The sequence below is a fragment of the Vicia villosa genome, linkage group LG1 (assembly GCF_029867415.1).
Source record: "Vicia villosa cultivar HV-30 ecotype Madison, WI linkage group LG1, Vvil1.0, whole genome shotgun sequence".
In the NCBI taxonomy this organism is placed as follows: domain Eukaryota; kingdom Viridiplantae; phylum Streptophyta; class Magnoliopsida; order Fabales; family Fabaceae; genus Vicia; species Vicia villosa.
This window is the reverse complement of record NC_081180.1, coordinates 52375727-52396489: the sequence shown is the minus strand read 5'-3', so window position 1 is coordinate 52396489 and position 20763 is coordinate 52375727. Positions and strand designations below refer to the sequence as shown.

The 20763-nt window shown below is 32.4% G+C and overlaps 2 protein-coding genes and 1 non-coding gene across 4 annotated transcripts; all 3 read left to right on the top strand.

The window, feature by feature from the left end:
• The first annotated feature begins 365 nt into the window (after positions 1-365).
• LOC131637878 (uncharacterized) lies at positions 366-9301 on the top strand. Of its 2 annotated transcripts, none has more exons than XR_009294514.1 (15): positions 366-562; positions 642-825; positions 926-983; positions 1086-1125; positions 1877-1930; positions 2065-2177; positions 2894-2959; positions 3046-3188; positions 5183-5243; positions 5319-5383; positions 6082-6186; positions 6658-6733; positions 7652-7768; positions 8117-8176; positions 8843-8895. XR_009294514.1 is itself a non-coding variant. In XM_058908447.1 (15 exons), the coding sequence occupies exons 1-15, from the start codon at positions 475-477 to the stop codon at positions 8946-8948; spliced, it is 1332 nt and encodes a 443-aa protein (XP_058764430.1). In that variant the 5' UTR covers positions 367-474; the 3' UTR covers positions 8949-9301. The 2 variants fall into 2 exon arrangements, 1 of the variants encoding a protein (XP_058764430.1); XM_058908447.1 differs by having other exon boundaries at positions 367-562; positions 7652-7764; positions 8843-9301.
• A 6430-nt stretch (positions 9302-15731) lies between these two features.
• On the top strand, positions 15732-15872 carry LOC131645569 (small nucleolar RNA snoR135). Its single transcript, XR_009297171.1, has one exon. It is a non-coding gene; the product is annotated as a small nucleolar RNA snoR135 (small nucleolar RNA).
• A 1097-nt stretch (positions 15873-16969) lies between these two features.
• On the top strand, positions 16970-20350 carry LOC131637869 (uncharacterized). The gene is made up of 2 exons (XM_058908439.1): positions 16970-17876; positions 19993-20350. Exons 1-2 carry the CDS (start codon positions 17155-17157, stop codon positions 19997-19999), a joined length of 729 nt encoding a protein of 242 aa, XP_058764422.1. The 5' UTR covers positions 16970-17154; the 3' UTR covers positions 20000-20350.
• The last annotated feature ends 413 nt before the right edge of the window (positions 20351-20763 follow it).

Genomic DNA, 20763 nt, shown 5'->3' with positions numbered 1-20763 from the left:
GTTCGCTTATGAGAATAATTGGAATTTCATTTGGTTAGAGACCAACTCTACAGCGGTGATTAAAGTGTTCAAGACCCCTTTTGTTGTGTCGTTGAATATTAGAAATAGATGGGTGAATTGTATAAATATAGTTGCTAATTGAAATTTTGTGGTTTCCCATATTTTTCGGGAAGGGAACACTTGTGCAGACATAGAGCTTAGTCTTAATGGTACTACTTATTTTTACTCCGTCCCAATTTGTTTAAGGACTGATTTTATAAAGAATAAGCTTGGTATGTCTTTCTTTAAGCAATCCTCTTTTATCTATTATTAACCTTCTTCATTAAAAAAAAAAAAAAAAACTACAACAGGCAGCACCCCCGTTTTTTTTTTTTTTTTTCTGGAATACTTTCCAGGAATTTTGTTTCTTCTCCAATATTTATTTTGAAAAGGTTTCTTTCTTCTCCAATATTGTTCAGCGCATTCCGAAAGGAAATGGCAACTCGATCGAATTTTTACAAGAATCCCTCAATCTCTTACAACAAAAACTTAAGTCTCTCCTCCGTTCTTCAGAACCTCCATGGTATGTTTCCCTTATCTCTTTTCTTATTCCAATTTCCAACCCTCTCTCACTCTCCACTCATCAATTTAATATTCTTCAGCTTACAACATCGCCACCGGCAACGTCACTTCCGATGACCAACCGCCTCCTGCTCCCACTCCCACCGCCTCCATCAAACGTCCCCGCCATCCCCGGCCTCCGCCATCCCGTCCTAACCTCCATAAGGATGAGGTTGACGATTTCCCTTCCTCTATGTCCCACTATGATTATATTCAAAAGAGAAGGTACTATCAATGTGCATGCAGTATGCAAATTTCGATGTTAATATTATTATTTTTGCTTTTGTGGATTCAAAAATTGATAACTAGTTGTTGTCTTGATCAGGAAGGAAGTTGATTCGTCTAAGAACTGTGAACGCGTTGAATTAACTGAAGATGTTTTGGTAATTTCAGTTACCTGTTGAAATTGGATTGATTTATGTGATCTTAATTTTGGAGGTTGCTCTTTTGTCATTCCTTTTCACGTTTTGCTTTCTCTGTGCCAGGGAAACCCTAATTCTGCGGTCCCCTTGGTGGATTATGCAAGTAAGTTTTGCGATAATTTCTCTGTAGCTTAAGTTTAATGTCACTATTTTTCCTTTTTTTTAAACATTTTTTATATTCTTGTTGTGGATAAAAAAGAAATTCTAGTTATATAATTTAAGTAGTTGACATTATTATGGAGAAGATTACGGGTTTGATCAAACTAATGAGAACCTTCAATGAAAATGTTAGTTTGATAAGCAAATTCAACTGGAAGAGAATCTATTTGTAGGGAAAAGTGGTGCAAGTGACTCGAGAGTGTTGGGGTAGCACTATAGACTTAATGTTTTGGGCATGTGGAGAGAAGACTTGTAGATTCTGTGGTAAGGAGAGTAGATCAGATGGAGAGGAGTCAAACAACTAGAGATGGAGGATGACCTAGAAAAACTATAAGAGATGTTTTAAAGAAAGATCTCGAGATTAACGATTTGGATAGAAGTATGGTTCTGAATAGAACATTATGGTGAAGGTTGATCCATGTAGGCATGTAGCCGACTCCACTTAGTGAGATAAGACTTGGTTGTTGTTGACTGACTCATTTTTAATTCATTTTGTTTTTGCTCCTTTGATACTTGTGAGTTATTTTTTGTTTTTGGGAAAGAAAAATGCTTATTAGTTTTTCCTGGATAATGAGTAGTTTCATATGTTAATACACAAATGCTTTCTTTATAAGAAAATTTGAATGTAAATATGCTATTAGCTGACAATCTTTCTGTGCTTCTAATAGTTTTCAATTATATTTGTCAATACTTAGGTGATGAAAGCGCTTCTTCAGAATGTGAAGAAACACATACTCTTCCAAACTCTGGTTTGTTTCTTAACCTGCAAGTTTAAACTTCTGCTTGTGCAGCTTTTAATTTTTTGTTTTGTTTTTTGTTTCCATTCTGCTATTTATTAAGAAATATATCTATTCATCTCATTGAATTTTAATATTATCTTAAGGTCACAAACAAGAATTTAATGGAGTCAAAAGAAGAAATGAGCAGCGTTTTCCTGTATTTGGGGAACCTGTTTGTCTTATATGCGGAAGATATGGTGAATATATATGCAATGAGGTAATTTGTATGATATAAATATTCACTTCAACTTTTACCTTACAAGTTTTATTTTGTTTAATATCTATGAAGCGCCGACACGCCATTCAGAAGGCGTGTCGCCACGTCGGACACGGATACTCGTACGACACGTCACACGCGTGCGACACGTATTTGACACGTTTTTTGCAGTGTCCAACGAAAAACATAATTTAATTGCAGCGGACACGGATACGACACCTTGTTTCAAATAAAGGACACACCCAACTCAAAATAATGTAGATCTTTTTTTACAAAAAAAGGCCCAACTCAATAATTATCAGATTTTTATTTATAAAAATAATAAGGTTTTTTTACCTTTCATATTTCACTTCTCCACTATAAAAATAACACAATTAGGATTCCTTATTTTTTTTCTTATTTTGCTTCTCGTTTTAAACTCTTTATAAATTGTGCTCATACATTGCATTATTTTATATATATATATATATATATATATATATATATATATATATATATATATATATATATATATATATATATATATATATATATATATATATATATATATATATATATATATATATATATATATATATATATATATATATATATATATATAGCTGTGTCCGTGTCCTATGTTTTCTATATTAGCGGAGTCCTCGTGTCCATGTCGTGTCCCATGTCGGTGTCCGAGTCTGGGCTTCATAGTATAATATATTTGTTGGCTTTTGTAGACAGATGATGATGTATGTAGCATGGAGTGCAAAAATGAACTTTTGGAAATTCTCAAACTCAATGAGGTACTTTCCTGTAAAAAAAATTGTAGAAGTTCTAGCCATTCTAAGTCCTAAATATTCTCTTCTTCGTCTATAATATTCTTACTTAGGGATCCTACCATGACCAAGCTAAAGATTTCTCCTCATCTAGAATAAGGGATGCCGTACCAGTTCCCGTCTTCAGTGATGATACCTGGGATTATAATCGGCATCGCTGGTCAAAAAAGAGATCTAGTCTTTCCACATATGAATGGTATATTTCTCCATCAAACACCAGTCTGTGCTTATAGAATTCGACATGTCTCTATTTTTTCAAATGGCTTCATAGTAATAAAAAAAATGGCTTAATATGTTACTTTCTGCATACTAACCGACAATTTTGGTTGTGTTTCTGGAACATATCTTTTTTCCATAGAAAACTTTGATTCTTGAGGAAAAAATTAAAGAGAGAAAGAGGGTCGAGTAATCTGAAGCTGTGAATTTTGTTAATATGACAAGTTAGTGGTTACAGCTGATGAGTCTATTTATAAAATCAAGCAGTTGAGACAGCTTTAATCAGCTTTAATTACTTGATAACATGACAGCTGTAGCTAACAGCTGGAGAACCGTAACCTATTGAGGCGTAGTCAAAGAGACATAATGTATAACTATATAACACTTTAAAGTGGTCCAACACCTTGATCTGATTTGTAAACTTAGAAAATCTTGTTGGAGATAATGAGACTTGATTGGATGTAAATCAAATATACTAGTAGAGCGATGCTATTAGCTAGAAGTGTGTTATATTCTGCTTGCATTGATATCTTCCATTTTTAATCAGCTAAAGCTTGATTAGCAGCAGTACGTTCAGCTTTTGCTAGGAAAACAGTGTGATTTGCCTGGAACTCTAGACTCGGATCTGATTTTACTAGGACAAAAAGGATCAAAAGGAAATGATGATTGTAAAGGATATAAGGAAGAAGATGAACATTAGACAAAATCAGATGGAGTAGAGGAACTGATGCGGAAGACTTAGATATAGATGAAGAAGAATTGGGTAATGGGAAATACTAGGGTTAGGTGCCGGTGAAGAAGATTAATAAATGAAAGGGTGATGATGAAAGGGAAAGTTTTATAGGCGGGTAATAGTTCATTATTTGTTTAGTTAGAGAAATATTTGTATGAATAGGGGAATATAGTTAGAAATGTATCATTGGTCATTGTAAAACTTGCGAAGAGGAAACCCTTGGAGGAAAGGTTTTCTCCTATTCTCTTTCAGCATATCTCAATATTCTTTTAATAGATAGTCCCTCTGTTCATTCAATTATGCCCGGTTTTGAGAATTCTTATACTAAAAGAAAGGTTCCTAACAGGTGTAGAAATAGTAGATTTTGAAATATCACAATAAGGACACCCAAACTCATTAATGAAGACATCTTTGGAAATACATGCTTTTCCATTACGTGATAGGTCTGTATAGCCCTTATGACTTGGTGAGTAATCAACAAACACGTTTACACTTAAAATGTGGTTTCTGTTGATTATAGGGTCTCAAGAGACGATAGCATGCACCATCAAAGATACATAAGAGTGTATAATCAGGTGTTTTATGTTAAGGCTTAACAAAGAGTAGCATGGTGTTAAATAGATAGGCTGCTGAACCAAATGCTTGGTCCCAATATTTCATTGGTAAGGATGCATGAGATAAGATTGTTATCCCATTTCAACAATCTGCCTATGTTTTCACTTGCATTTTCCATTATGATGACGGGTATTGGGACATATAAGTCTGAATAATTCCCAACTCAGTGAGGAACTTATTTAATGGTCTATGCTCTCAACCCCAACCCGGTGATGAACTTACTTGTATATAGGTAGTAAGTACATACATATTGCATAAATAAAACTGAGGTGGAAAACATACAATGTAAATCAGAAGCAATTTTATTAGTATTGCATGGTATATTACAGCAGATTGTGCATCGTTGTTGGTTAAAAAACACTACGGGAAAGGATGAGATGATAAGAAACTGAAAGGCATGAAAGAGAATGAGGGAGTGTGAGAATGAGGGATTTTGAGCAAATAATTTACATGAAACTTCAGTGGTTATATTATATGTGGATGGTGATACACACTGTAACATTGATATTTTTATGGATGGCAAGTTCCTGCACATGTTCTAGTGCCATGCACGTGTGAAAAATTTGTACACTTCCCACTTTCTGATTTGGTTTATCCATGGTTATTTGATTTTGTTTTTATTGTAGTTGGAAATGTCAAAGACCTGGGCATTTAGCTGAAGACTGTCTAGTAAAGAGTTGCAGTGAGGTTTGTCATGAATACTATTTTAGCACAAAAGTTCACCTTTTTCTTTTTTTGGTAATTAATTGTTTTGTAATATAGACCACAGCGGGAGGAAGTAATAGATCTAGTTCCATTCCAAAGGATCTTCTTGGATTGTATAAAAGGTTTGTCAATTTCCTCTTACTTGTCTTGGCAATTCTATGTTCCTCGTGCTCTATTTTTATTTCATCATTCTCTAGCTTGATACAAAGACAATAAATCATTATTTGTTTACTACCGAGTTTTCTACAGTTTCTTTACCTTTTCTTTTTCATCCAGTTTTTCTTGGTCAATTGATATTAGGAAGTATGCATTCATTGTTGGAATATAAGGAATGTGGACGATAAGTATAAGTTTTCTACAGTTTCTTTACCTTTTCTTTTTCATCCAGTTTTTCTTCTTGGTCAATTGATATTACGAAGTGTGCATTCATTGTTGGATTATAAGGAATTTGGATGATAAGTATAAGTTCTTGCCAAGAGGTCCACATTGCTCAGTGTTTATTTATTGGTAAATATGTGTGTGACCCTAGAGAAAATAATTTTTTCCGAGTGCTTCTACCCTTGAGCATACAGGGAGAGGTGTTTTAGGTAGAATGGCTTGGATATTTTCCATTTGAATTTAATTTCTGCTGTGGAAACTAACTCATATTGTTTGTAGTTGTACTACTGTTTAATGTATATGCTTATGCTTATGCTTTGAATGTTCTTTATTAAATTCTCTAAAGAGAAAATGTTGTTGAAAGATTATACGTCTGCTCGATGCGGATATTGCCAAAGAAGTGAAGCAAACTCAGTAGATTTGGTCGACATTTTTTGTGCAGATGCCACCAGCTTGGTAAAGACTTGTTAGCTGCAAACTGTAATGCATGCCACAGCTCATCGAATTTGGCCACATGCATTGATTGTAGTATTGTTCTTTGTGATGGGTAAGCTTAAAATTTTTATTCTGAAGCAGCATCTAAGAATTTATGTATCCGCCCTCTCTTTTCAAGTATATTAATTCAGATGATTATTGGTGTGGAAACTATCAATGTATAATGCCAATCAGGCATAGATAATTATATTCTTAAGAATGCTGGTTGTTGATGCTATGCATAAACTAATAACAGATGTTTTTAATGCCCATTTTAAAACAGTACTGCACTTTTGATTGATATGATAAGCAGTGTTTTCTGTCAAATTATTATGTGCTTACTGCTTATAGTTGGTGTCTTTGTTGGTGCTAATTTGTAACCGGGGAACATAAAGTCATAAACCAAAGCATGAAAACAATGCATGGATGCAATGCAATCATAGATGTGAAATTTACTATGCATTATGATCTTTCTGACCTCCCACAGGTGATATTTTCACTGTGTGTTTGTATTCTAATGAATTCTAATATTCCTATTTTCCAGGGCAGGTCACTTGGATGATCATATAAAAACACACCCTTCTCATCAAAAATATTACTCACACAAGCTAAAACGTCTGGTGAGTTCTCTCCTTTAAATGCATTGCTTGAATAAAGGCTAAATTTTCACTTTGTATAGATATATGAATGCACTTTAATATGAGTATCTAAATATTTGAAGTTATACATTGTATTAATCTTGACAATGAAATATTTCATCTGCCAACATACAACAAAAATAACAATAATAAAGTTTTTCCTTACTAGATGAGGTTGGCTTCATGGATCAGTTGACGGTGTGAAGTCCCATGAACCTAATAGGAACCCGAAATTAAGATTAACAAAAAATGTATTATTGATTGAATTAAGAACTACTACTACTACTACAGAGAATGATCCCTATAATCCCAGAGCAAATACTCCTCAGAGAGATGATTCTGACCCTGTCCAACCCAAAAGGTTTCCAACAAAAATATACCTAATCAATGAATTCTCTCTTCCATGTAGTTGACCCCACTTAGTGGGATAAGGCATAGTTGTTGTTGTTTGTATTGAATTCTCTCTCCCTATGTGTCCTTATATAACTACCCTTCCTTTCTAACATAAGCAATTGTAACTAATTATCTATTCAGCCTCTCTATTGGGCTTAGGCCCAAATCCCATACCCTATCAGAACCAAACATATACAATACAACATCAACCAAGCCTTATCCCACTAAGTGAGGTCGGCTACATGAATCAACTTCCGCCATAATGTTCTATCGTTCTATCCTGGACCATGCTTATCAGAACCAAACAGATTAAGGGAGAGAGAAAGAGTGAGAATGAGATTCTCCATAAATCATTTTACACAAGGTATGTGGGTCATGCGACCCAAGAGATACCATTAAGCAGGTATCATGTATTCGTATATGTGTTACTTGTAACACACCTTTGAATGACAACCTTGATTCATCACCCTACAGTTAATCAGCTCATGTCAATTTATGTTGCTGTAGGTTAAATGCTGCAAGTCAACTTGCAGGGTTTCTGACATCAAAGATCTCTTGGTTTGTCACTATTGCTTCGATAAAGCCTTTGAAAAGTTCTATGACATGTATACTGCAACATGGTAGGTATCTTCAATTTCTCATCTCATCAATTTACTTTAAAAAATTGTGGTTGAATAAAAGTGTTTGTGCATTAAGCTTCGCTAAGCGGGAGATTGATAGCACAAAGTTCCTCCTTTTTATTCAAATTTACTTTTGGACTTAAAATATCGACTCCTACGACTTTTGGTTTAATAGGATCAGAATATCGGTTGTTCAATATTTAACCGAGTTAGCCACTGTCATGCATACATGTACAAAATGCAGATATGTTAGTCTTTAGTGTTTATGTTTTTATATAATATCAGCTTTTGTCCCCTTTTTTTCTTTTCTTATTAGCTTAATACAGATATGTAATTTACTTGTTATGTGAAGGAAAGGAGCTGGGTTTTCAATGATATCAGGTTCTATATGTTGTGAAGACCACTTCATGTGGTAAGTATTATTGCTACTCCTAAACAGGAGGTGTTTGGTTTCTATTTATGTAAATGTCCTGGAATTTTGATTTTCTGGGGGATGCTACAGTATTTACGGTGGCTGTGTTTGGTTACATGCCTAGGGATGTTTTAACCGAGTAAAATCATAATTGATACACCAAAAAGTGGTTTTTAACATGATTACAATTTTCATCATTAAATAAATTTTCATTTTTAATATGTGATTTTTTTCCTATTAATTATATAATTAAGCTTATGTTATTTATTTGTTTATTAAGTATCTGTTTGGCTTGGGTTTTTATTTTATTTTTTATAACTTTTACACATTAATAATTTGGAAAATAGCCTTTTTTTTTTTTTAGGCGGCCAAATTTTGGAATGAGGTTAATATGTTTTTTTTCCCTTTATGAGGGTTTGAACCTAGGACGTCATGCTCCTTTAACCCTTAATTCATCTAGTTCAAACAAGTTAAGTTACATTTACCTTTATTTTAGAAAATAGCTTTGATTTTCATTTTTATTTTCATATATTTCTACGGAAAATGGTGAAATGACAATTTTATTCCATGTTTTGTGTCACCTTCATTTGTCATACATGTTTAACCCCTATTTGTTTCAAATTTCTGTGGTTCCAGTCAAGTAACTTTTTTTTTGCATTGGGTCAGGCACAGGATGAATTGTTTGAATGCAGATGCAGAAGGAAGTTCATATATTGTAAAAAACAATGGCCTCAGAGGCAAACCTACGCAACTAAGTGATTTCATCTTTTGATGGTTGATTCACTTTGATCCTAAGTTTTGATCTTTTAAGATGCTCTTCAAACTAAATTACAGAACAATGGGGGTGAAGGTCTTGCTCTGATCCACATTCTTTGATGATTGACAACTGAGTGGTGGAGATTTTAAATGAGGCACTGTTGAAGGTATATAGATCTTTGTTATAAAAAGTTAGGCTTCTTAGTCCTTCTCTGTAGTCAAACGTATAGATCTTATTCAGGTTGGTGAAAATTGTTCAAGCTGTTACGGCCAAGAAGTAGAAGCTTACTTGTATTTCATTTGAAGTTTCATCTGGGTTTTTGGCTTACTTGGATATGGTCTTTTTATGATTATTCCCTTGAATTGTGATTTGTGACCATGCTTTTGTCATGAATGAGTATATAATTTACATCAATGTCACGAATGGGAAATTAATGTCATATCCGAGGACTCTGAACTCCTTACTCTACCCACCACCAATAATGTTGGATAAAAATTGACAATATCAATCAATTATCATTATCTCATAAAAAAGTATTTTAATTTTAAATTGAATAACTAATATATTTCAAGATTCATTAAATAACTATTTATATATAGATTAAATACATCAACTATTCAAAAAAAAAACTTAAAAATAATTTATTTATAATAGGGATTAATGGAAGTTTTGATGAATAAAAATTCAGAAGACTTTTTTTGGTAAAATTTAGATGATATATGATAAATTAAGCTAAGTGATAATTTATAGCCAACGAAAGATAGTTGATAAGTTAATTAAAATATTTGATACATTATGATTTTATTCGGTTGGTAAATAACAAATGACATAAAAATGACATAAAAATAACACTTTTAATTAATAATTTATTATTTATATTATTAATAAATTATTTTTTATTCGACAAAGTAAACATAATAATAAACACATGGAACACTTTAAATACATATGTAAAATCAAACAAAGTAAAAGTGAACAATGACAGCGAATAGAGAAGGGCTGTTGTAAGATATTTGTGATTTTTATTTAAATATAAAATTTGACTTTTTTTATACATGCATCTAAAATATATTTATTTTATTTAATAAATTATAAAAATTAAAATGAATTTTGGTTGAAATAATAAAGGCAAAATATCTTTATTTTGGTCCTTTAATTTTAAAAATACCATTTAAGTCCTTCAATTTTTTAAAACATGTAACATTTACTTTTTGTAACACACTTAACAAAGAAAATAAAAGCGAAAATTACTTTTTTTTTCCTGGATTTTAATTTGATTATTGTCTTCTTCACCTAAATGAAGAGAAAAAATGATAATTTTAATATTATAAGATTAAAAATTATTTCAAATAGCATTTAAAATAAAAAACAAAACAAAACAAAAATTTCATGCTAAGAAAATGTTATCAAATATATATTTTTTGTTTCATATATGCTTTAAAAAAAAACTAAAAGTTTAAGAATTTGTTATAAAACATGACTGTATATTGATACATGCTTACAAATAAAAAAAACTAAAAGGTAGTTAGTTGGTCTTAAAAAACAGAATCCTAACATAAAACATTTAAAATTATTCTACTCTTAAAAATCAATTTTGAGAGTAATTTATTTTATTCATCTTCTATCTATCCATCTCTTCTCCCCTCTCCTTTAATGATCATTAATTTTTTGGGTAAATAAATTATGTACTGTATATCATCTTATGATTAAAATCTTGCAAATTCTTCATAAAAATATGATGATATCATTTTTTGTGTTAATTTGTCCGTGCATTTGCATTTGGGGAAGGAGAAGATCCATCTAGGATAGTGACGGTTTCTAGGCTATAGTGACGGATTGTGGGTTTTGAACATGAATCCTCATCTTCTTAAATACTTTTAGTGACAATTTAAGGCTTTTAGTGATGGATTTTGGGTTTGATATGAATCTTCATCTTTCAATATAATTTTAGTGACAATTTTTAAGCTTTTAGTGACGGGTTATGGATTTGATATGAATCTTCATCTTCTAAGATAGTTTTAGTGAAGATTTATGGGCTTTAGAGATAGATTATGGGTTTGTCATGAATCTTCGTCTTCTAAGATAGTTTTAGTGACAGATAGTCCTTTATGTGGCACACAAAAATACACAGTTCGCATGTCACGTAAGCCTCCGTTAGTGAAATCTAACGGGTGGGACCAATTTTGGGGACGAAAAATATTGTGAGGACCATTATTTGAAGAAAATTTTTGTAGGGACTAAAATTGAAGGTTACCATATTTATAGGGACCCCAAACATACTTAACCCTAATTTTTTGAGCAAATGTCCAATATTTCCCATACTAATTTATAACTTATGTTTACATTTTCTTATGTTTAGTATTTTGATACAATACTGCAACACTAGCAGACAATTTCCAACCTTTTAAAAAGGTGATCTCCCCAATCTTCTGTCCTGTTTCTTTATTCTCTTTCTTTTATGTAGTGACTTCCTTACATTCATTAGAATGCTAATTCTTATTGATGTCTTGAGAAAATATAAGTTTTTTTTTTGCATTATATTCAAGAAAGTCGAAGCTTTTCAACATCAATATATTGAGAATAACAAATGTGAGTTGAAAATTTTGAGAAAATAAAGTGTAGAGAAGTCTCACATTGATTAGAAAAGTGGAAACTAACATTTATAAGTGAGAGAACTCACACACCTACCGCTTTATGGTTTTGGATGAGTATGTGACGTGTCTCTCACAAGATGTATTGCTCATAAAAAGAAAAAACCTCAATGTAAAAATGCTCCCTTATGTTGACCCCCAAATTGATGACCCAACATTGGTATCATGAGTCGTTGGTTAAAGTGAAGGGCTAATTCATTTGTATCGAAAGTACTCCCCATATGGTGGTGGATATGAGGTATTCCGTTGAAAAGTGTAAACTGTGGTACAAGTGTATGTGGATGAAAAAGCTTCCGCTTGAGAGGGAGCATTGTGGATAGACTCACACTTGAGGGGGGGTCTTGAAAATAACAACTGTGAGTTCAAAATGTTGAGAAAACAAAGTGTTAGGAAGTTCCACATTGATTGATTACAAAAGTGGAGACTTAAGCTTTTATAAATGAGAGAACTTACACACCTATCACCTTAAGGTTTTTTGAGTGAGTATGTAGTGTATCCCTCGCAAGATGTGTTTCTCAAAAAGAAGACCCCAATAAAAAGTGATCCCACATGTTGAATCCCAAAATCAATGTTCCAACACAATAGACATGTAGTTAGTAGGCACTTGGTATTTTAGCCCAAAAAGAAAGATTGAACACTTGAATTTGATTTAGGGTATACCTCCACCTTGTAAAACTTCTAGATCAAAAGATGACCATTAAAGGACTATGGTCTACATCTTTAAGGTGGAAAAACAAGAACCTGAAAGTTCACGTGTCTATATATTTGATATACACGCCTTTAATTGTACGCCAAATGAATGTGATCCACCTTATTCATAATGTGTACTCTTATTAACTTGTATGTCAAAAATCTTCCTAATAGATATAAGGTTGTATGATTATCTGCAAAATTGATCACTCATAAGTTTAAAATCTAGTTCTGATTCTTTATCTTCTATGACTAGGCGATTCATTTTGGAGATGTAATAATTAGTCAAGCAATAAGATACTTCTAAGAGTGAGAGGAACAAATAACTTAAAGTTTAAAATTTAAGTTGAGACTAACTCAATTTTACAAAGTCGAATTGTAAGATGAGAGCTACATAAATTTTGTGAACATTACATGTTATATCTTCGAGAAATATGAAACTAAATCCACCCTTTTAAACAAACCACGATGAAGGAATTGAAAGCTACAATAAAGACAAGAAAATGCTGAAATTAAGTGACTAAAGGCGGACCACAATGAAGGAGGAACCGGGAAATTTTTTGCTCATAAAAAGAAGAAAGCATGGAGAAAAAACCAGTTAACAAGAAACTACGAAATATAGAGCATCATTGTCAAGTCGTAAAACCGCTTCTACTAGTAAATGCTTCCAAAATAAATGTTTGAGAGACTAGTCCTAAGCAATGATTAAGGGACTCTCCCTAAGCAATGTTTGAGGTGCCCTCCCTCTGAGCCTCAATCGAGGGACTCGTCTCCTCAAGTTTCAAAGAGACCATCGTGCATCCAACTTAATCACTTCACTTTTACAACTCTCGTACTTAAGGGACAGTGGATTGAGATAACTTTATTGGGCTCTAAAGGGAAGCAACTCATGGTGTGATCAGTCTGTCTATAGGAGTTGTGCAAGGGTTGTTAGAGGAACCGGCCGGACGTGATCCCATGTCACCCGACCGTAGCTTAGGTCACACGACCTCAATCCCTGTTTATTCCTTGTCTATCCTTTCAATACGTGACATATGATGTGTCTTAAAAGGGTCGTTTTTGGCATGATAGTCAAAATCCTGATCCCAATCGTTAGATCATACAATTTTGTAATCTTGATGGGCTTGGGCGATCTTGTGAAGGCAAAAAATCATATTTAGGTGGGAACAATGAGATCGTAGTGTAAAAAACAGTTGGAATGATAAGATCGTCGTTCTTGCCGTTGCAGTTCTAAAGGATTTTTTTTGCTGTAACATGTGCAACATTTGTTTCTCACACTTTATTCCAATTAAATTCTAATCAATTTTTTAAAACCTTCCCAAGAGTTTTTTTTTTTAACTTCCCAATATATCCACTAAACGTATTAATTCACTAAGCCACATAACTTATTCAATACAATCAGATCTTTTGTATATTATAATTAAATCCTTTGTATTCCATATTCATTTCATGTATATTAAAGTTTTTGAAATTTAAATATACTCTGATACGTCACTTTTTTTTATTTTTATAGAAAATACTAACGAGTGATTTAGAGACACTCTTTAAGAGTTTAAAAAGTTAATTATTTTTTGAAATGTGTATATTTAATGTATCAGAAATTAAAATATTTGAATTTTTAAAAAGATATTTTTTTAATTGGAATCTTTAAAGAGTGGTCCGAGGACACTCATTAGCATGATCTATTTTTATTCATTTTTAAGACATTTGAAATTTTTTATATAAATTTTTATTTTTAGTTTTATGCTCTTATTTGATTTTTTTTTACTAAATTATGTTTTTATATAAATATATATGCAATATTGAGTTTGTGAAATTGGTAAAATCTTACTATCCGTGTTATGATACAGTAATTCACGATCTCTGGCCTCTCTCTAATCTTGCATAGGATCTCGATTTTAACTACATTGAATTTTAGTAATGTTTGCAAAAGAGGAAACCACTGCTCTATTCTAGGAGGAAGAACTGCTTCCAGTTCTACTTGTTGGAAAGTTGAAGGAAAATGTTTCTTTTCTATGATCCAACCCATAATGTAATTTTTTTACCACCATGATGCCACATATATGAAATTCAAATATCAGAATGCCACGAACTGAAAAAAAAAATACCAAAATGTCACACTTCCAGTTCAAGTCCGGCCAGGCCTTGGACGGACTGGAAAAGGTTTTCTTTTGCTAGTTGGAGTCCGGCCAGGGGTGGGCCGGACGCAAACTAGACCCTTTTTTTTTTAATTGATTTAAATGAATTATTAATTACAATAATTATTTTTTTATTATATTTAATGATTTAAAATAAATATTAGCAAATAATTATCTTTTTATTGATTATATTATTTATTTTAATTTTTTATTATATTTTAATCATTAAATATAATAAAAAAATAATTATTGTAATTAATAATTCATTTAAATCAATTAAAATAAAATAAAAAAGGGTCTAGATTGCGTCTGGCCCACCCCTGGCCGGACCCCAACTAGCAAAAAAAAATCTTTTCCAGTCCGTCCAAGGCCTGGCCGGACCTGAATTGGAAGTGTGACATTTTCGTATTTTTTTTTTCAGTTCGTGGCATTCTGGTATTTGAAGTTCATATATGTGGCATAGTGGTAAAAGAACCACATAATGTTATTTATAAATATCCCAACCTCTAAAGTTAAAGGATGAATGCGGTATCAAACTCTCATACGATCACCTGTGTCATCCTCATTATACTTTTGCAAGTACAATCTCGTGCCAATTTACCAAGCATTGTAGTGTTATGCTTTAGTAGATCTCACACCTAAGCCTCCGTGTTTTTTTAGTTGAGTGATTATGTGTGATCCAACCAAATGAATCTACATACCATTGTTACCTTTCCAAAATGAACCTTCTTGTTATATACTCAAGTTGAATGCAAATCCTCGCAGATATTCGATTATTCTGCATGTAGTAAATTTATCTTTATTTTTTAAAATCACATGGAATCTCTATTTGAGATCACGAGTTCGAATCTTAAAAAATGCAAAAATATATATTAATCTAATAACTACTTGTATATTTTAATAAAACTTATAAAATAATATTTATATTTTTCTTGCAATAATTTCTTAATTATAAAATTAAAAATCTTAAAATATATTAACCTAATAATTACTTACATATTCTCATAAAAACTTATAAAATAATATTTTTATTTCTCTTGCAATTATTTTTTAACTAATAAAATTATAAAAGAAATTTCACACATCTTTTCTATATAATATATCTAAAATAATTTTAATTTCAAAATGTTATACGACTCTTTGATGATATTATCTTAAACAAAAAATACTTTTATGACAAGTCAATTATTAATTTTAACATTTGATATTAAAATCACATTGCAAAAACTCAAATACAATATAAGTTCCTCAAAATTTTTTTATACAATTTTTATCCTATATATTTTATTGTATATGTGGGATTTTAGTTGTTTTGGTACTGAGCGGTGATAGTGTATATCGGTGTTATTGTATTTATTACATTCCTTCGAAAGTATTCTCTACTAAATTAAATTGATATAATGGACAAGTGTGTTTCATTTTTTATGTTGAATATTACAACAATCAGTTTTCCTATATTTTTTAATTTATTTATGTTTTCTTAAACAATTTTAATAGAAAAATATACACCATAATAGCTATATCATTTTCTTATATATCAATAACAGATTCAAAGTTTAATTTATTACAATATTTTAGTCTTATTATAAAAATATTTTAAAAGATATAAATTTAAAATTTATTTTAAATTAAAAATTATAACACAAAAATCACAGCGATTAAATATAGTTAGTTAACTGAATATATTTTTTAAAATTTACTATTGATTAAAAAACAAAATCAATATTTGAATTTATATGAGGTTCCCTAGGGATGTCAACTTGTCTCTGTTAGTGGGGATCCCTGTGGAGATTCCTCGTTTGAGGCCCCAAAGCCGGAGAATTTTCTCCCCACGGGGACGGGGAACAAAGTCTCCCCGAAGGCACTTCGGGGACGGGGGTAACGTAAATATCCCCCGCTCCGTGGAGTCCCTGCCCCGCCTAAAATAGCATAATGTCCTTAATTATGTATAATTATAAATTATTATGTAAGTTTATTTTTCATTTCATAGAATTAATCTTATACAAAAATTTAAAATATATATGTCTTGTTAGTAAATGAGTGAGATCTAAATTATTATTTGAATATTTTTTTAGTTTGAAATTTTTGTGGTCATGACACTCAATATTATAGATTAAATATTGTTAAAGCAATATATTTATCATAAAGGAATAATTTTTAAATTTTTTGTGGTTAGTTTTTAAAGCTTTTAATATTAATTTGATTTAAAATAACAAACAAAAAATCATGTTTATGGATCTCCACATGAACTTTGGGGATCCGCGGGGACGAGGATGGGGGAGAAAATTTCCCCCGTAGCGGGAACGTGAAGCGGCGATGGGGAATAACTTCGAGGGCGGGGATTGTGATGGGAATGTATCCCGTCGCCGCCCCGCCCCATTGACATCCCTAAGATTCCCCAACTTCAAAATCCTAAAAAATATAAAGCATATTATTTTAAATATTGACTGTTGATTTGTAATCGAACGGTTATCATTTCAAATTTGATTTTACATAGTAAAATAATCACAACCGCATAGTTTAGATCGGACGGATATTTTCACTCTAAGCCATCGTCTTGTTCCTTCGTCAGATTAGGGCTCGCAGAGATATACACAAACAAGATATCGCAAATTCGTCCTATTTCAAATCACCATCTCCGAAATCGATACTCGTAGCGTCCAATAATATTCTTCATCCTTTCAGTTTTCCAAATTGTGATTTTGTTCCTATAGTAGGTTTGAATCATAAAATACTTGAAAAATGGGTGGTCATGGCGGTTTGAACATCCTTCCTCAGAAACGTTGGAACGTTTACAATTTCGATAATCGGGAAAAAGTCCGCAAAGATGAGGAAGAAGCCGCCAGAGAGGAACAGCTTAAACGCGAACAATCGCGAAAACGCGACACCGAGGTCCGTCTCGAACGCCTCCGTACCTCGCGAGGTTTGGCACCGACTATTCAGCCTCGTGAATCTGAACCTGAACCAGAACCGGAATCTAAACCTGAACCAGAAGTTGAAGCTGTAGTGGAAGCTGGTGATTTAGGTCATATTAACCTGTTTGAGGGGATTAAGATTTTTGATCCGATTCGATTGCCGAAGAGAGAGTATGTTGATGAGAAAGAGGAGATGAAGAAGAAGACTAAGAAGTTGAAGTTGCCGAAAGAGCAAGGAGAGCCCTCCATTCGTGCTGTTGGGCCTGAAGATGAGAAATATAGGTTGGGTTATGGGGTTGCAGGGAAAGGGGTTCAGTTGCCTTGGTATGCTCAAAAGCAGAAACAGAATGATGTTGGTGGTGATGATGAAGGTGGTGTGAATGGTGAAAATAGTGGTGGTAGGAAGGGTGAAAAAAGGAAGAAGACGTTGGAGGAGTTGAGGGAAGAAAGGCTGAAAAGGGAGAAGAAAGAGAAGGAAAGGGAGATGGCTTTGAGACATCCGAAGCAGCAAAGTCGGGTCGAGCCTTATGGCAGTAGCAGATACTACAGGTAAAATTGAATTATTTTTCTTCTTCTTTTGATTTGTGTTTACCTCAAGTCCTTCATGATTGATTTTGATATTTGAAGTGATAACAAATTTGCAACAGATTAGGGAGATATGTAAGGGAAGATAAATGAATCTAGTTGATTAAGGATGTTTTGTTTTCTTTCACAAAGCTATTTATTAAATATGGGCTGTTACAAAATTGATTTATGTTGGTTGTGATTTACTTTTCTTCATCATGTTTGAGCATAGTTATCAATAGCGGCCGCAATCGGCGCTATCCCAGGATATTGGCCCGGAGCAGTGACCCTCCGCTATTTGATGTTTAGCGGGAACGGGGCGCTTCCCAGCCCGAGCGGGTTTGAACTGTTTTGAACGCCAAAACCCAGATTTACCCTTAAAATAAATAAATCTGGTTTGATTATATATATGTTTTCATTACCTATGTTTATTTAAGTAATATTCATTTAATAACTCTATTCCTCTTTGTTTGGTTTTACATATGTTTAATAGATTATTCATATAATTAGTCTAAAAAATAGTCAAAAAGCGGTTATCCCGCTATCCCATTTTTGGGGTCGGCCGCTCCGCTCCGCTATCCGGGACTAGTAACTCTGTTTGAGTTCTTTCTTGGCAGTTATCTGAACTAGAACTTATTTGATTGTTATCAGTGTTGTCAAATAGCAGAACTATGGCATAGCAGAATCTGAATAAATTGCTCTTGTAATTTGTAATCCACTATTCAGTACAAAGTGTTGTGAAATAGCTGTCAATGCTGCACTATATTGTGATTGTGCAACATAATTTGCGCAAACTGCTATTTTCTGCAATCTGCGATTGATAGCACGTGTGTTTAAGTTTGGTTCTGCAGTGTTACAGTTTTAATGCAAAGTGGCAATATAGAATTCTACTTTTGGATGCATAATCCTCTAATACTAGAAGTAGAAGACAAAGAGTAGCAAATTCGTTGACAGGGCCGGTCCCGACTTTTTAGAGGTCCACGGCAAATAAAAAAATGGACCCCTAACAAAATTATAAAGTTTTAATCGCCTCCAAAATGAAGAAGAATCTCGGAGATAATATCAAAAATATGAAGTCTTGGTTGTTTTTAACAATAAAAGAATTTCAATGCAGATAAGAAGTCATATGCAAACCTTTAAAGAAATCAAAATCAAAATATGATTAATTGAATTAAGAATGAGAATCTTTTAAGTGTGTTAACTCCTTCAATTTCTAAGTCTAACTGATAAAAAGTTTAAGTCTAACCGATAATAAATTTGATTTCATCATAAAAATTTAATAATAAATGAGCTAATTGTATGACAAACTTTTAAATATCTTTAATTAATATATTAAAACAGGATACATGTTTAGGCGCCAACTTTAGACCAAAATCCCGCCTAAAATATTTGACTGGAACCTAGTGAAATTTATGGAAATTCAATTACTGAGTATAAATAAGTAAGTTTATCTTTTTTAAGAAAGATTGAAGTATAAATATTCTTGTAAAAGAATACTAATTAAATCTGTGAGGTCTTTTTAAGAAAGATTGAAGTACTCTTGTAAAAATAATACTAATTAAATCTGTGGGGCTTTTTTTAAGAAAGATTGAAGTACTCTTCTAAAAAAAATATTAAAAATTTGTGTGGCCACTTAGTATCGAACCAGAAACACGGAATTCCAATAAAAATGGCTTAACCGCTAGGCTAGAAGTAACCAATTGTCTTTTAGTTTCGCTAAAAGCACTATATTTATTATTTCAATAATATAAATTCTTAACCACACCTCTCAAAATTGAGGCCCTCATTTTTTTAAGGCCCTGGGCTGTGGGCCTGCTTGCCCGGGCCCAGGGCCGGCCCTGTTCGTTGATATAACATATATACATAACTAATGCATCTATTTTTAGACTCAGAATTTATGGATACACACATGTGAATCAAGGCAAAGCTAGTTTTCAACATGCACAAATAAAAATTAAGTATAAAAGTATAAGATGTTGGCCCCATATTGACAACACTTGAAAATTGCATGCTAAAGCCGGTTTTTTGAATTAACAAGTGGATTGATTTATTTGTCTTCATTACTTTCTTTGATGAACGATCATATTTTATGATTTTACAGGCGATGATTGAGTCGAGGGTCTTGCACTTTGTGATCTCCCAGGATTTGATGATTTGTCCTTCCTCATATGAGAATCGTGCTGCTACATTCTTGAGAAATTTATAGCAAATTTATGCAAGCATTTATCTTCTGTTCCCTTTGATTCTTTCTCCTTTCTCTCGGGCCTCATCTTTACAACATATAGTTATACTCAAACTTATGCCAAAATCCTACTCTGGTTTCTTCCTATTGTTCAGGTGTTAAATAGAATTCTTCTTCCTATTGTTCAGGTGTTAAATAGAATTAAGTTATTATTAGCAAAATCCTACCATGGTTTCTTCCTATTGTTCAGGTGTTAAATAGAATTCAGTTATTATTATTCCCATTAGCAAGTACGATATCAATTTAGAGTAATAATGAATTTTTTTACTCAGATAGTAGTATTGTAGTAGTAAGATGAACATGTCTTTCAAAAACTGTATCTTCTCTTCTGAATAATGAAAGATCAATAAGATTGTTTTCAACAATATGCTGATATATGTTTGATTGTTTTCAACAATATGCTGATATATGTTTGATTGTTTAATACTTTATGAAAATATCAAGGTTTAGAATAACAGCATTTGATTGTTTAATACTTTATGAAAATATTGAGGTTTTAAATAACAATATTTGTGTAAAGGCTTTTGCGATTTTGATCGGTATAGATATTGCGAATTCTGCAGTCGTGAACAGTTTTTAAAAACCTTGCTTGGCTCTATTTAATTCAAAACATAATTTTCAATTGCTGAG